The following is a 15,782-nucleotide window of genomic DNA, read 5'->3' as shown; positions in this document are numbered from 1 at the left end:
AGACTGGACATCTTTGAGATAGAATGATGCGAACACTGACTTGCTTCTCCAATAGGTTGCATCCATAACACTCTGCAGAGAATGGTTCTGTTTGAAGGCCACTGAAGTAGCCACAGCTCCCACTTCATGTGTCCTTACCTTCAGCAAAGCAAGGTCTTCTTCCTTCAGATGAGAATGTGTTTCTCTAATCAGAAGCCTGAATAGTAAGAAACTGAGTTCTTAGAACTTGGAAAAGAAGGTTTCTTGATAGCACACTATAAGGCTTCTGATTGTCCTTGTAAAGGTTAAGACCTTTTTAGATAGTACCTAAGAGCTCTAACTGGGCAAAGTACTCTCTTCAGATCATTCCCCACCAAGTTGGACAGGCTTGGGATCTCGAACGACTTAGGCCAAGGACGTGAAGGAAGCTCGTTTAGCAAAAACCGAGCTGCAAGGAACATGTAGCCGTTTCAGATGTGAAAACAATGATCCTGCTGAAGGCGTGGATCTCACTTACTCTTTTAGCTGTTGTCAAGCACACGAGGAAAAGAGTTTTTAATGTGAGGTCCTAAAAAGAGGCTGATTGGAGAGGTTCAAATCTTGATGACATAAGGAACCTTAGGACCACGTCTAGATTCCAGCCTGGAGTGGACAACCGACGTTCCTTTGAGGTCTCAAAAGACCTAGGGAGGTCCTGTAGATCTTTGTTGGTGGAAAGATCCAAGCCTCTGTGGCAGAAAACCGCTGCCAACATACTTCTGTAACCCTTGATCGTAGGAGCTGAAAGGGATCTTATTTTCCTTAGATATAACAGGAAGTCAGCAATCTGGGTTACAGTGGTACTGGTTGAGGAAACTGCATTGGTCTTGTACCAGCTACGGAAGACTTCCCCTTGAGACTGATAGATTCTGAGAGTGGATGTTCTCCTTGCTTTGGCAATCGCTCTGGCTGCCTCCTTCGAAAAGCCCCTAGCTCTTGAGAGTCTTTCGAAAGTCTGAAGGCAGTCAGACGAAGAGCGTGGAGGATTGGGTGTACCTTCTTTACGTGAGGTAGACTTAGAAGGTTCACTCCTAGAGGAAGAGTCCTGGGAATGTCGACCAGCCATTGCAGTACCTCTAAGAACCATTCTCTCGCGGACCAGAGCGGAGCCAACCAACGTCAGCCGTGTCCCTTTGTGAGAGGAGAACTTCTGAAGTACCCTGTTGACAATCTTGAACGGCGGGAATGCATACAGGTCGAGATGGAACCAATCCAGCAGAAAAGCATCCACGTGAACTGCTGCTGGGTCTGGAATCGGAGAACAATACAACAGGAGTCTCTAGGTTATCGAGGTAGTGAACAGATCTATGGTTGGCTGACCCCACAGGGCCCAAAGTCTGTTGCAAACATTCTTGAGAAGGGTCCACTCTGTGGGGATGACCTGACCCTTCCGTCTGAGGTGATCTGCCATGACATTCATACCGCCCTGAATGAACCTCGTTACCAGTTAGCTTTCGATCTTTAGACCAGATGAGTAGGTCCCTTGCGATCTAGAACAACTTCCACGAAAGAGTCCCTCCCTGCTTGAAGATGTAAGCCAGGGCTGTGGTGTTGTCAGAGTCCACTTCCACCACTTTGTTAAGCTGGAGGGACTTGAAGTTTATCAAGGCCAGAATAACCGCCAACAACTCCTTGCAATTGATGTGAAGTGTCCTTTGCTCCTGATTCCATGTTCCCGAGCATTCTTGTCCGTCCAAAGTCGCACCCCAGCCCGTGTCTGATGCGTCCGAGAGGAGACGGCGGTCGTGTTTCTGAACAGCCAAAGGTAGACTTCCTTGAGAAGAAAGCTGTTCTTACACCACGCGAGAGAAGACCTCCTCTCTTCGGAAACAGGAACTGAGACCGTCTCTAGCGTCATGTCCTTTATCCAGTGAGCAGCTAGATGATACTGAAGGGGGGGGAGGTGGAGTCTCCCTAACACGATGAACAGGGCCAGCGATGAAAGTGTCCCTGTTAGACTCATCCACTACCTGACTGAGCATCGGTTCCTTCTCAGCATGCTCTGGATGCATTCTAGGGCTTGGAAGATCCTTGGGGCCGACGGAAAAGTCCGAAAAGCTCGACTCTGAAGATCCATACCCAAGGAGACAATGGTCTGGGATGGAACGAGCTGAGACTCCTCAAAATTGACCAGGAGGCCCAGTTCCTTGGTCAGATCCATAGTCCATTTGAAAATCTCCAGACAGCGACGACTTGTGGGAGCTCTTAAAAGCCAGTCGTCTGACGGAGCCGGACACAAGATCATGGTACTGCTGCACAGTCTGTGAACTGTCAATCATGGGCAAGCGAGGAAGTACAGTGACAACCCGAATCTGTCTAGACTGTCTGGGTCGTACAGACAACTCCTTATCGGGTTGCTGAGGTTGCCGCACTGCGTCACAACAAGTCACTTCTGTTGGTTGTTGAACGTCTTCCCCGTGACACATTGACCCCGTAAACAAAAAATCCTCTAACAAGGACTAAGCTTGGACTGCATGTCTTGCAACACAGCTCAAGGTCTATGGGAGCAGGTGTGGTAACAGACGGGATTAGCGACTGAAGTGGAACCATTACCTTCCCTGGAAGCATGTTATGCTTAAATAAAAGTCCATAAGAGGCTATGCAGCTAAAGGCTCCCTCCAAATGACAGAGTCCTCAAGGGAATATCAGAAGGAGGGAGAAAAGAACTTTCTCATCTACAGGGACCATATCCTAGAAAAGCTAAGTTCTCTCAGTGAGGGTTCACTGGTGCAAAAGCAGCAGACTAGAAGGCAACGTTATGAAACTGCTTGACAGTCTAGTGAGTTGGCTAACCAAAGATGTGTGACTGAGAAGCATGCGGTAAGGTATGCAGAGCATGTTGTATGCAGAGTATGCTGTATGCAGAGCATGCTGTATATAGAGCATGTTGTATGCAGAGCATGCTGAAAGCAGAGCATGCTGTATGCAGAGCATGTTGTATGCAGAGCATGCTGTATGCAGAGCATGTTGTATGCAGAGCATGCTGTATGCAGAGCATGCTGTATGTAGAGCATGTTGTATGCAGAGCATGCTGAATGCAGAGCATGCTGTATGCAGAGCATGTAGTATGCAGAGCATGCTGTAAGCAGAGCATGCTGTATGTAGAGCATGCTGTAAGGTAAGCAGAGCGTGTGCATGGCGTTTAACATTTCTCAGAAATTCCATGACCAGTGCTAGAGTGCTTTATGCATGCTTGCATGGGGTTTAAATATCAACATAATATTTACCTTACATTCATAACTCATGATTCATATTTTTTGCCATATTCTGCGATATTGTAAAAAATATATTGCAAGGAATACAAATATATTTTATAAGTAATACAAATAACCTCCATTATCATAAGGTTTGAAAATGGAGGTAAGGTATGCTGAACAGCAGAGTCAGAACGAGCTGGAACAACAATAGTTGTGGTTTCCTCTTCAAGACTCTGTTGAGGGAACACCTGAGGCTCAGACTGCAAAGGCTGATCAAAGGAAGTAGCAGAAGGTAGGCGCATGGGTGGAGGAGGCTGACTCCTGGCATGAGTGGCTGAACCCAAGGGTTGCGCTTGCTGAGCGGTTGGCGGAAGCGGAGTAGCAAGTTCCTGTTCCTGTGGTGTGAGCGGAGCGCGATGAGGTAGAGGCTGCGCAGAACAAGGTAAAAGTCTCGCAAGCTGAGGCTCCTGAGGCGCAAGGCTAAGGTGTAGTGGAGCTTGCCTTGTGGAGGGTTGAGCTCGCTGCAGCGAGAGCTGAGGAGACTGACTCAAGGACGGGAGAGGTTGTTGTACCTCAACCGAGTGTTGCATCACTGGTGGAGCAGCAAGTGGAGGCGGAGGAAGAGAGGTATAATCCTCCTGATCCCATTGCAAAGGTTGCCTTAAAGAAGGCGGAGGCTGAACACCACTGGGAACAGCAAACTCAGAACGTGGCTCAACATCGTACGCCTGGCAGGTGGTACTGCGATCAGGCGGAGCGAGCGCAGGCGGAGGGAGTGTAGGCGGAGGCGGAGGCGCAACACTCTCAGCCCGACACTCACGCATCAAGACCGAAAGTTGTGACTGCATGGACTGCAGTAGAGTCAACTTGGGGTCGGCAGACACTAAGGTCTGCTGAGGTAAAGCCTTAACAGCAGAGATCTGTTGCGGCAGAACCTTACTCCTCTTAGGCGGAGTGCATTCAACTGATGACTGAGGAGAGTCAGAGCTAACCCAATGACTGCATCCGGGTTGTTGAACTCTAACTTCGTACGTCTGGCATAGGTCTGGACTTTACGTTTAAGAGGTCTTGAGACCTGAGACCAGCGTTTTCTCCCCTAAATTTCTTCTGCAGACGAGCAAAATAAGGGCTCAATCGTCTGCGGGTGGGAGTGACGGTCTCGGTAAGACACGCCCACAACCACCGAGGATACTTCTGTGCGCCGATCAAGGCCTGCTGAACCCTTATGCCCTTCGACATTGCTTCTCCCCTGGGCTTGGGAGCTTGCAAGAGGTCCCGGACTGGGAGGACGACTGGCGCGCACAGAAGTACCCTCACGCACAACACTGACACACTTTGCGCTAATCACTTATCATTTTGATTTTCTGTTTGCACTTATTTCACTGAACTCGAAACTTTAAGTGGTTTGTACCTGAAACACGCAATTCTATCCTTTCTCAAAAGTTAGTAATTGCGAAAACAGAATTACAATGTAACAGAAAAATCTAATGAAAGATAAATAATTCAGTGGCTGGAAAGAGACTAAACACTAGATCACTCTAGAAACGTTTACTTTCTTCCCCTAAAGAGACTAGGGAGAAGAGCAAAAAACGATAACAACGTTACTCGTACGCCTGGCAGGCTTGAATGAAACGTTTATCCTCCTCTTTCTCCCTCCGTCTCTATCTCTCTCTCTCTCTCTCTCTCTCTTGACTTAGAACCTGAGAGAAGAGCCCAATCATATATATCGTTAAAACATATTATTGTTAAAGGAAAAAACTGAAATATTTCCCAAAATGAAAAGTTCCTTTATTAGGATCAAAACCATTAAGTTAAGAAAGAATGAACAAAACGTTAGACACGGTTACTCTTACTGCATCGTGAAACCGTGAAAATTCTTTCTCTATCGTAACGATAGAGTGCAAGTTGAACGTTCTGAACGTCAACAACTGCAGAGACAAAACAAAACGTTAGTTCAACTTTGAAAACAGTACTAGACTATCAAAGAAATTCTTTCAAAGACATTAAAATAGCATAATATGTTAACAGGTAAAACCGAAATGACGGGCTCAATGTTAATTAACTTCGGTACCAAGAAAAGACCGCCTACTATTAGGAAGGTCGAATATAAACAAATATAAAAATTAATTTTAATAAGTTTATAATAAAAGGAAGTTAATCGAAGAGGCCTATAAGAGGCGGAGAGATATAAAATAAATCTATAACTTTTGTTAAGCAAAATTAAGAAAGAGAGTCTATACTCTCTTAGACACCAACACTTCCGTCTAAGGGAAGGGTCGGCCATTGAAAGGTGAAAGAGAGTTCATACTCTCTTCGTCACCATAATTAATCAAAATAATTCCAAAAGCTAACTAAGCTAATATAGAAGTTTCCAGTAAAGCGACAGCCGAAATCAAAGAGAAATACTTCACCAAAGTCGTGAAAATACTCCAAGAACATAAGCGTATCCCAGAACGTCTTGCCGGAAGCACGACAGAGGAATAATTGAGGAGGTGTCAACAAGAAGTACTTGAGTACCTGGCCACAGGTGGCGCTGGTAAGTACACCCCCTTCTAGTATTGTGATAGCTGGCGTATCCCTCCATAGAATTCTGTCGGGCAACGGAGTTGACAGCTACATGATTATCGGGTAAGTTTAATATTGAAAATAGCAATATTATTAGAATAAAACTATTAAATTGGTTTTATTTGCTCATAACCAATTTAATTTGCCTACCAAAAAGTATGGTTGCCAGTTTTATGACATTTCACTGTCATGTATGTTACTAGAATGTCATCTCTTCAGTTTTTATTAAATTGGTGTACTTATAGGAATTTATATGATTAATATCCTTGTTAATTTTATTTGTTCAAAATCTGGTTTTCTTAAATTCAGAAGAGCTGTATGCTTTAGTTTGTGTCATGTCTGAATTGAAAATCAAATACTGTTGTAACTTGCACTTCAGTGATCACTACTTTTATTTCATTAACCCTTGGGACATTTTCCCCCTCAGCCTTTGTCCCCGAAAGCTGAAGCAGAGATGAGAAGAATAAGAGCTACCTCTCGTATAGAGGAAGAGGAGGATCTTCAGTACATCTTAGATGACATAGCAGATCGTACAGCAGAACAAGAAAAGGAGAGCATTGATGATCTTAAGGATAAAGGCTCATCAGGAACCAGTACGGAAGCACAGGGTAATGATAGTGTATCAAATGCCTCAACGTCAAAGTCAATCAGTATGGAAACTCGAAGTCTGAGCACTGAAAGCAAATCGCTCTTAACCCCTCCTGCAAAGGTAGGCTCCTAAATTAATGGGTATGATTAATTTGTTTTCCTTTGTATTGCACATCATATTTTTCATTACATTACTGTAGTTGGATTATGATTGGCTAGACATAATTCTTCTTCTTCTTCTTTGTCTTTGAGTATATCAAAGTTATTGTGCTTCTATACTACCTGATTATTTTTAGTTGAGATTAGTGTTAATATAAAAAAAACAGTAAATTTTGTTATCCCATTTCATGATTTATTTAAGGATTTTAATTATCCATTGCTATTTCAGGCTGCAACTGAAAAATATGTAGAGTTCCCTGATGGTGTTATGCAGTCAGGAGGTGAGTAATGCTGAGGAAACCGCACCAGTTTGTTTTAGCATATTCCACACAAGATTGAAATACTCTATGGCCTTCTTTTGAATTGAGATAGGAATTAATTGAACTTACTAGTAATGTCAAGTACAAAAGTATACTGTACATTATATATAGATAAAATGGATAAGTATTGAAATCCTCTTTCCTATAGAAGAAATTTATGAAGTAGAATACAGTGAATTTTCTCAGAAAATGGAGAGTACACGTTAATGTAATAACACTACAGTAATAGAGAGTACACCTTTATGTAATAACACTACAGTAACAATGAAGAATTATATTTTATGAATAAAGAAATTTTGCTCTGAAAGAAAATTCTGTACCTTTCATGCATAATTCAGTGACATGAACTTTTATTAGAACTCAAAAGACATAATAGTAGGTAATTCAAGTACTTGGTATTGTATACTTGGTAGTATAATCACTAATACATATACTGAAACAACCAGGTCAGGAAAACAGTTGCTTCCAAATTTGTTTAGTATAAGTTGATACCATATCTCGATACTGTATTAGTTTCTGAAATTTTATAAAAATAGTATGATTATTAGAGAGGGTTAAACACTCAGAGATCAGAAGATGAACTTAATTTTGCACCTAGACACACTTCTGTAGGAATTTCATATAGAATTTTCTTAAGGGAAGTGCCTTTTCCCCATAAGGCCCATTAATTTAAGCTCTTTTTTTCTATGTAATATCTTTCTTAGTTTACAATATTCTTTAAAGGTGTAAACTTTTGAAGGAACCTTCAATAAAAAATAATATTATTTTTTACATTTCAAGATTGAAATATTTTATTCCGTTATTAAATTTTTTGCTGGAGACATTATTTTTTACATTTTTACTATGTTTTATTTTTTAATTTCTTATTGAAGCTTTTTATGAATGTGAAACAATATGTTTTTAGATCACAATTTCTCCTTCAAAATGGATTTTAAATCTTGGATATCTCTTGGTAAATAGCAAAGATTTGTAAATTTAAAAGTTGAGAAAACAGAGTATAGAGAAAAACACATCTAAAGTAGAATATATTTTACTTTATCAAATCTGAAGTATTTGACCTAGAAGCTGAATTTTTTTTTTTTTTTTTTTGTGGATCAACGTGAGCCTATTTGAAAACAATTTGTAATAGAATTGGATGTATATGACTTACCTTTGGCCTTTTGCTGGCCATAAAAGTCTTGCAGTTGATGAAGAAGTCTGAGGTTCGTCAACCAGACCCGACGATTCAGAGTGTGATTTCCTCTGTTTTACAGATAAATTCATTGCTTTAGCTCTTGCAAGCAATTTAGAATGCTTTTTGGATACCTTCACCATTGCTAGAAGCTAATGAAAAATAACACAGAATGTAAACCACAAAATCACAATGAATAGCAGCAAAACATCTCGACAGACAAGATCTAAATTTCTTTAAATGATTTGTTATCGTCATCATTCATTAACCCTTTTACCCCCAAAGGACGTACTGGTACGTTTCACAAAACCCATCCCTTTACCCCCATGGACGTACCGGTACATCCTTGCAAAAAAATGCTGTAAAATTTTTTTTTTTCATATTTTTGATAATTTTTTGAAAAAATTCAGGCATTTTCCAAGAGAATGAGACCAACCTGACCTCTCTATGACAAAAATTAAGGCTGTTAGAGCAATTTAAAAAAAATATACTGCAAAATGTGCTGGGAAAAAAATAACCCCTTCGGGGTTAAGGGTTGGAAATTTCCAAAGAGCCTGGGGGTAAAAGGGTTAAAGACAATGTATCGTAGCTCCTTCAAAGAAACAATCTAATAAGCATTTAACAGGGTTGTTTAAAGAAATAGTACGATTATAGAATATATACTCAACTATATTCTAGATATCGAACGAATGTATTAGGTGTTTTGTTTACGCTCCCGTGACGCCATATGAATTTGAGGGGAGGTTCCTAGAAATATTGTCTCCCACTTGACAAAACTACTACTGTCTGGTAGTGTACAGTTCAGAATTAAAAGAGCAAAAAATTGGGTAGGGAAAATTGAACATTGTACAAGCTATCAGTAATTTATTGGCCACTATCAATGGTTGTCTTCTATTTTTTTAGTGAATCTTTATATATACGTGGAATTAAAGTCTATATATACCGCTAATCTTCATTTCTGCCCACTATTAAAAGAAAAGAAAGAAAGCTACAGTGATTGAAAAATCCTTTTATACAAATTTCCATATTACTATTGGAAATCCTGTATAATACTGCATTTGTAATGATAGAAATTTTCTTTTTATTGAAGTAATCTTTATGTATTTCTATATATTTCAGGTATTGATGCTGTAGATGCAGATGTAGTTACTGCAGTCAAGTCTGAACCTATACCTATCTCAACCAGGTATGTTTTATTGAGCATGAGTTATGAATTGTGTTATGCTGTATATATTTTTAAATTAAACATTTCAGGTTTTTATACATGCAAAGTGAGAAGGCTACAGGAGGTGGTTCATTGTTCGTATGTTCAAATAGTTTAGAAAAACAATGATGTCAAAACATCTTATTGGTGCCTTAGCGACAAAGTGATAGAGATATGAAGTGCAAAGAAATAAAGAGATAATTCAGATAATGTTTTTGTTTCTGAGCCAGAAAGGGTAAGAAGCTAGATCCTTCAGAAATGGTTTACTTATTCCTAGACAGAAACAAACCCTCACCCTATAATAGTAGTTTGCTGTCAACGTAGCTGGAACCTGGGTGTTAGGATATATAACGAGGTGCCTATAGTTTCTGATTGGTAGCAGGAAGGGATCACTCCCCCACCAGCACACTGAGTAGTCATTTTTTCAGCTGCCAGAGAGTACAAACATAGTTCCAGCATCGTCAGCTGGCTGGTTTTTTTTTTTTTTTTTTTTTTTTTTTTTTTTTTTTTTTTTTTTTTTTTTTTTTTTTTAGATAATTGTTGGAAGCTCATTGCGTTCGCGGGATATTAGCAAGGAAAAAAAGGTTTTGCAGTTTCCCTGCAATCTACATTACACACACTCTTGTTCCTGTCTGACAGGGAGTGTTTGCTGCCACTAATTTGTAAGGAAATGTTCCTCTGTGTCAAGAAGGCACTCGAGATGTATCTCCTGGTGTTGATGTCTCTTCATAGAGGTCCTAGGATATCTTTCCTCGAAGTTTCGTTGTCGTCGGCCCCAAAGCCACACAACTTTGTCTCTTCAGTCACTGCCAGTCTTAATTCTTACCATTTCTCCCTCCATGAGATAGACTGTGTTGCCTATGCATACATATGCTCTTTCAGGAGCTCACTCTCCTATGTACTCACATACTCCTACGGGAGGGAACTTAACTGTTTGTGCACCAACTAGAGTGCTACTATGCTCGTGCCCTCCTGCAGGAGTTTGTGCCAACTAGTGAACTTTTGCATGTGAGAGCTCCAGTACTCAGGCAAATTCCTACGTAAGCGTTCCCTTATCCTCATCTGTTCTCACGCCCAATTCAGATGCAAGATTTCACAAAGGAAGCTAATAAGTATGGATCTTTTGAAGCTCATCACCATCAAAACTTGGCTGGGTAAATACTGTGTAAATGTACTACACTGGTGTATCATTATCATGATAATATCCACTATAAACAACTAGCCTAGTCTTCTGGACTTCCCCCTGAACTAAAATCAAGTTTCATTTACATTTTGAATGAGAAAAATACTTCCCACTGTGAGAAACAGTGAGGCATTTGCGCACTTCACAACAGTTATTTACACCACAATACTGTCCCTATGCAGTATTAGCTAACAAATACAGGGAAAGAATCCTTAAGATGCATTAAAACATATCACAATCTGGAACCTGGAGAACAGAGTTTGATCAACCAATGTGACAAAGAGACTGATGTAACAATCTAACCGCTAGAGAATCTCATTAATTTACTAAAGGCATTGGTCTATTGAAAGTGATTGATAGGAAATTAAAAGAAAAAATAAATTACAGATGACTGTTGATAAACTGAGTTTGTAGAAAAGAAGCAAAATGAACATGATGGAAGGTTCATAGAAATAATAAATAGTAAATAAACTAAAATTAGCAAAATGGCAAAAATAAATTAAAATCCATCTTCAAGTTACTTTCTATATTATTTCACTTAGATTCTTTTCTATTTTGCTCAATAAGTGCATCTATTTCTCTTTAATATGATTTTTAACTAACTCGCTTGAAATAATGTACACATTTTAGATAATAGCAAAATAAAACTTAAAATTAGATTTAAGAAATGCTATTTATTAAAGAAAGAAGGGCCTTTGGGTAAATTAAGGTTTGTGAATATTAGAAGTTTCGTTAGATGAACTACAAATATTTGTTGATGAGCATAAGTTTATGAAATGACCTGGAAAATTTTGCAGTAATTCAGTTACATTATAGTAATTAATTCAAGAAAATTTTTAAAAAAGTACTACTGTATATAACACAGCATGGTATAAAAAGAAATATTTAATTTTCATTTTCTATTTTTGAAAATAGAAAATATTTTATACTGTAAACCAATTCATCATATAACTAATAAAGGTTCAAAAATTGGTCAGTGACACTAGTGACTCCTATTTGACCACAATATGAAGGATATGCCAACTTTTTAATATTTCTGAAAGATGTCCATCAGTGACATTATTTGGCACTAGAAAGGCAATTTATTAATTTTCCAATGCTTCTGATAGATCTTTGCATGAGAATCCTCAAGTGTTAAATACTCATACCTCAACTGCGCTTCAGCAAATTCAGCATGAATCTTTAAAATTTTGGAAAAGGCAAATAATGCTGTCGCTAAACAATGAGTATCTACTCTGAACCTCTCCCAGACAAAGTTGGTCTTATTTGCAGTTGTTTAGTTGTTATTTTCAGTATGAAAATACGTACATACATATACCAAGGCACTTCCCCCAATTTTGGGGGGTAGTCGACATCAACAAATGAAACAAAAAAGGGGACCTCTCCTCTCTACGTTCCTTCCAGCCTGACAAGGGACTCAACCGAGTTTGGCTGGTACTGCTAGGGTGCCACAGCCCACCCTCCCCCGTTATCCACCACAGATGAAGCTTCATAACGCTGAATCCCCTACTGGTGCTACCTCCGCGGTCATCCAAGGCACCGGAGGAAGCAGCAGGGCCTACCGGAACTGCGTCACAATCGCTCGCCATTCATTCCTATTTCTAGCACGCTCTCTTGCCTCTCTCACATCTATCCTCCTATCACCCGGAGCTTTCTTCACTCCATCCATCCACCCAAACCTTGGCCTTCCTCTTGTACTTCTCCCATCAACTCTTGCATTCATCACCTTCTTTAGCAGAGAGCCATTTTTCATTCTCTCAACATGGCCAAACCACCTCAACACATTCATATCCACTCTAGTTGCTAACTTATTTCTTACACCCGTTCTCACCCTCACTACTTCGTTCCTAACCCTATCTACTCGAGATACACCAGCCATACTCCTTAGACACTTCATCTCAAACACATTCAATTTCTGTCTCTCCGTCACTTTCATTCCCCACAACTCCGATCCATATATCACAGTTGGTACAATCACTTTCTCATACAGAACTCTTGTTACATTCATGCCCAACCCTCTATTTTTCAATATTAATCTTACCCGATGATCATGTAGCTGTCAACTCCGTTGCCCGACAGAAATCTACGGTCGGGATACGCCAGCGATCGCTATCCAGGTGGGGGTGTACTCAACAGTGCCATCTGTGGTCAGGTACTCAAGTACTTCTTGTCAACAAGAACTCAATTTTTCCTCTGTCGTGCCGCCGGCAAGACCTACTTGGATACGCTGTTGATTTTGGAGTCTTTTGTTCACGATTTGGTGATGTATTTGCTCTAAAGTTTAGCCTTCGCTGTTCAGGAAGCTTTATCCTTAGCTTAGCAAGCTTTTGGAATTAATTTGATTTATTGGTTAACGAACTTTGCTTTATTTTGGAATTCCCCCTTGACTACTTCTAAATTCAAGATGTCTGACCATTCCCAAGTTCCTAAATATAGGCAGTGTAGTGTTAGGACTTGTACTAGGCGTCTTCCGAAGGCCTCTATAGATCCTCACACCGTATGTTCCAATTGTAGGGGTAAATCCTGTCAATTGGAAGATCGATGTGGGGAATGTGCTGGGCTTTCGGAATTCGATTTTAACGAATTCCTTAGATATGCACGTAGGTTAGAGAAGGAGAGAGATAGGAGGAGTTCTTCTCGCTCTGTGGATTTTTCCTCTCCCCATGCCCCTCAACCTTTTCCTTCCCCTGTGGTGGTGACTCCCGAACCTGCTACGAGTGCTCAGCCTGCAATGGCTGATATGTTGCGTGCCATTCAGGCTCTCGGTGAGAAGGTGGAGTCGTTGGTTAGTGACCGCAATCAGCTCTTGGCAGATGTCAGAGAGCTGAAAGCGAAGAGTGCAGTGGGAAGTGTTAGTGCTAGTGATGTGCATAGTGTCAGTGTCAGTGTTGCGCATGAGGGTACATCTGTGCGTGCCAGTCGTCCTCCCAGTCCGGGACCTCTTGCAAGCTCCCAAGCCCAGGGGAGAAGCAATGTCGAAGGACCAAAGGGTTCGGCAGGCCTTGATCGGCGCACGGATGTATCCTCAGTGGTTGCGGACGTATCTGTTAAGGATCGTCCCATCCACATACAGACGAATGAGCCCTTACATTCCTCGTCTGTGGAAGAGGTTTCCAGGAGGAAACGGTGGGCCAAGGTCTCACGACCGCTCAAACGTAAGGTCCCTTCCGAGCTAGTCCAATGGCCCAGGTGTAGCCACTGGGTCAGTTCGGACTCGCCACAGTCATCTGATGACTGCACACCTCCCAAGAGAGGTAGAGTGGTCCCTCAACAGGCTGCTGCTCTGTCTGTTGTTGCTCCAACCACAGTAGACCCTAAGTGGTCCATGCTGCAGACTATGCAGTCTCAGCTTGCGGCATTCATGCAGGAGTATCATGCCGAGAAGGTTAACACCTCTCCTGTTAACCTACAACCCTCAGAGGTTGTGCGTTCAGCAGATACTGCGGCTGCCTGCTCCCACACCCCACCTGTGAGAGCTCCTCCACCGATGCGCAGTCCTCCCTGCCAGACGCATGTTCTTGCTGCACCATCTGCTAACATGCGTGAGCTGCCGCATCAGGAGTTGCCGGGTTCCAGCACTATGCGGCATTCTCCTCAGCCCATGCAGCATGCTCTGCAGACCTTACAGCATGCTCCGCATACCATGCAGCATGAGCCGCATACCTTACAGCATGCTCTGCATACCATACCGCATGCTCCTCAGCCCACCGCAGCCCCTCCCACACACCAGCCCTCTGCTTTTGTTGTTGCCAGCTCGCAGACTGTCCAGCAGAGGCATGATGTTGGACCCGCAGGTACGCATGCACCCGTTCTGCAGGATTCAGCCGTTCAGCTTGCTGCTCTGCCTTTGCCACTCACAACTCAACTTTCGGATGATGATGTATCGGATGATGAAGCTGCTCACCTGGATGAACCTCACTCTGATGTTGAAGGACACAAGTCTTCGCCACCCTCCTTAGACTTTCGCAAAGTCCTTGCCTTGTTCAGGGACTTGTATCCTGAGCATTTTGTGTCTGCAACCCCTCGTTCTCCTCCCTCCGAGTTTGCTCTGGGCATGCAGTCTGCTGCGCCTGCCTTCACCAAGCTTGTTCTTGCCAGATCATCTAGGAGAGCTTTGAGGGTTATGGGGGACTGGTTGCATTCCAAGAAGCAACTGGGAAGGACCTCTTTTGTGTTTCCTCCTCCCAAGCTTGCTTCTAAGTCAAGCGTCTGGTATGCCACGGGAGAGGAACCTGGCTTGGGGGTTCCTGCCTCTGCCCAGGCCGACTTCTCAAGTCTGGTTGACTCTCCCCGCAGGTTGGCTATGAGACGTTCGAAGATCTGCTGGTCCTTTTCCGATCTAGATCATCTGTTGAAGGGAGTCTTTCGTGCCTTCGAGATATTCAACTTCCTCGATTGGTGTTTGGGAGCCTTAAGCAGGAAGACTTCCCCTTCAGATAAGGACTCGGCCATGCTGATCATGTCTAGCATGGACAAGGCAATTCGGGATGGGTCTGGTGAACTTGCGGCTTCATATGTATCAGGAGTCCTCAAGAAGAGAGAACATCTGTGCTCCTTCTTATCTGCTGGTATCACTCCTTGCCAGAAGTCAGAGTTGTTGTTTGCTCCTCTCTCCAAGTGTCTGTTTCCGGAGGAGTTGATTAAGGGGATGGCTGCCTCACTTATCCAGAAGGATACTCATGATCTGATGGCTTCTTCTGCACGTAAGGCTAAAACCTTACCTTCCGTGCCTAGACCCTTCCGCCCTGCAGCCGTTGATACACCTGCTTCTAGGTTCATCCCGCCCTTTCGTGGCAGAACCTCCAGCAGAGGAGGTACCCGTGCAGACAGTCACCGTGGCAAGTCCAAGAAGGGTTCCAAGTCCGCAAAAGGCAAGTTTTGACTGCCTTCCTCTCCAGACAGCAGTAGGAGCCAGACTCAAGACCTTCTGGCAAGCTTGGGAGAGCAGAGGTGCAGACGCTCAGTCTGTGAAGTGGCTAAGGGAGGGATACAGAATTCCGTTCTGCCGCAATCCCCCTCTAGCTACATCTCCCATCAACCTCTCTCCCAACTACAAGGAGAAGGACAAGAGGCTAGCGTTGCAACAAGAGGTGTCGCTCTTGCTACAAAAGGAAGCGGTGGTCATAGTCCGGGATCATCAATCCCCGGGCTTTTACAACCGTCTCTTCCTGGTAGCCAAGAAGACAGGAGGTTGGAGACCGGTGCTGGACGTCAGTGCTCTCAATGCTTTTGTCACCAAGCAGACGTTCACGATGGAGACGACGAAGTCGGTCCTAGCAGCGGTCAGGCAGGAGGACTGGATGGTCTCGTTAGACCTGAAAGACGCATACTTTCACGTCCCCATCCATCCAGACTCCCAACCTTTCCTAAGATTCGT

The 15,782-nt window shown here is 42.5% G+C and overlaps 1 protein-coding gene across 19 annotated transcripts in view; it reads left to right on the top strand.

Moving 5' to 3' along the window:
• l(1)G0196 (inositol hexakisphosphate and diphosphoinositol-pentakisphosphate kinase) overlaps nt 1-15,782 on the top strand; it is a 485,360-nt gene that overhangs the window by 357,446 nt on the left and 112,132 nt on the right. For all 19 annotated transcript variants that reach the window (XM_068363303.1, XM_068363287.1, XM_068363285.1 and 16 more), the window contains 3 exons: nt 6,208-6,489; nt 6,757-6,808; nt 9,138-9,204. In XM_068363303.1, the coding sequence (XP_068219404.1) occupies nt 6,208-6,489; nt 6,757-6,808; nt 9,138-9,204 (401 nt within the window). The remainder of the gene's footprint in view (nt 1-6,207; nt 6,490-6,756; nt 6,809-9,137; nt 9,205-15,782) is intronic.

This window comes from Palaemon carinicauda, chromosome 40 (genome assembly GCF_036898095.1).
Source record: "Palaemon carinicauda isolate YSFRI2023 chromosome 40, ASM3689809v2, whole genome shotgun sequence".
Lineage (NCBI taxonomy): Eukaryota > Metazoa > Arthropoda > Malacostraca > Decapoda > Palaemonidae > Palaemon > Palaemon carinicauda.
The sequence above is the reverse complement of the archived record's forward strand: the minus strand, read 5'-3'. Positions and strand labels throughout refer to the sequence as shown.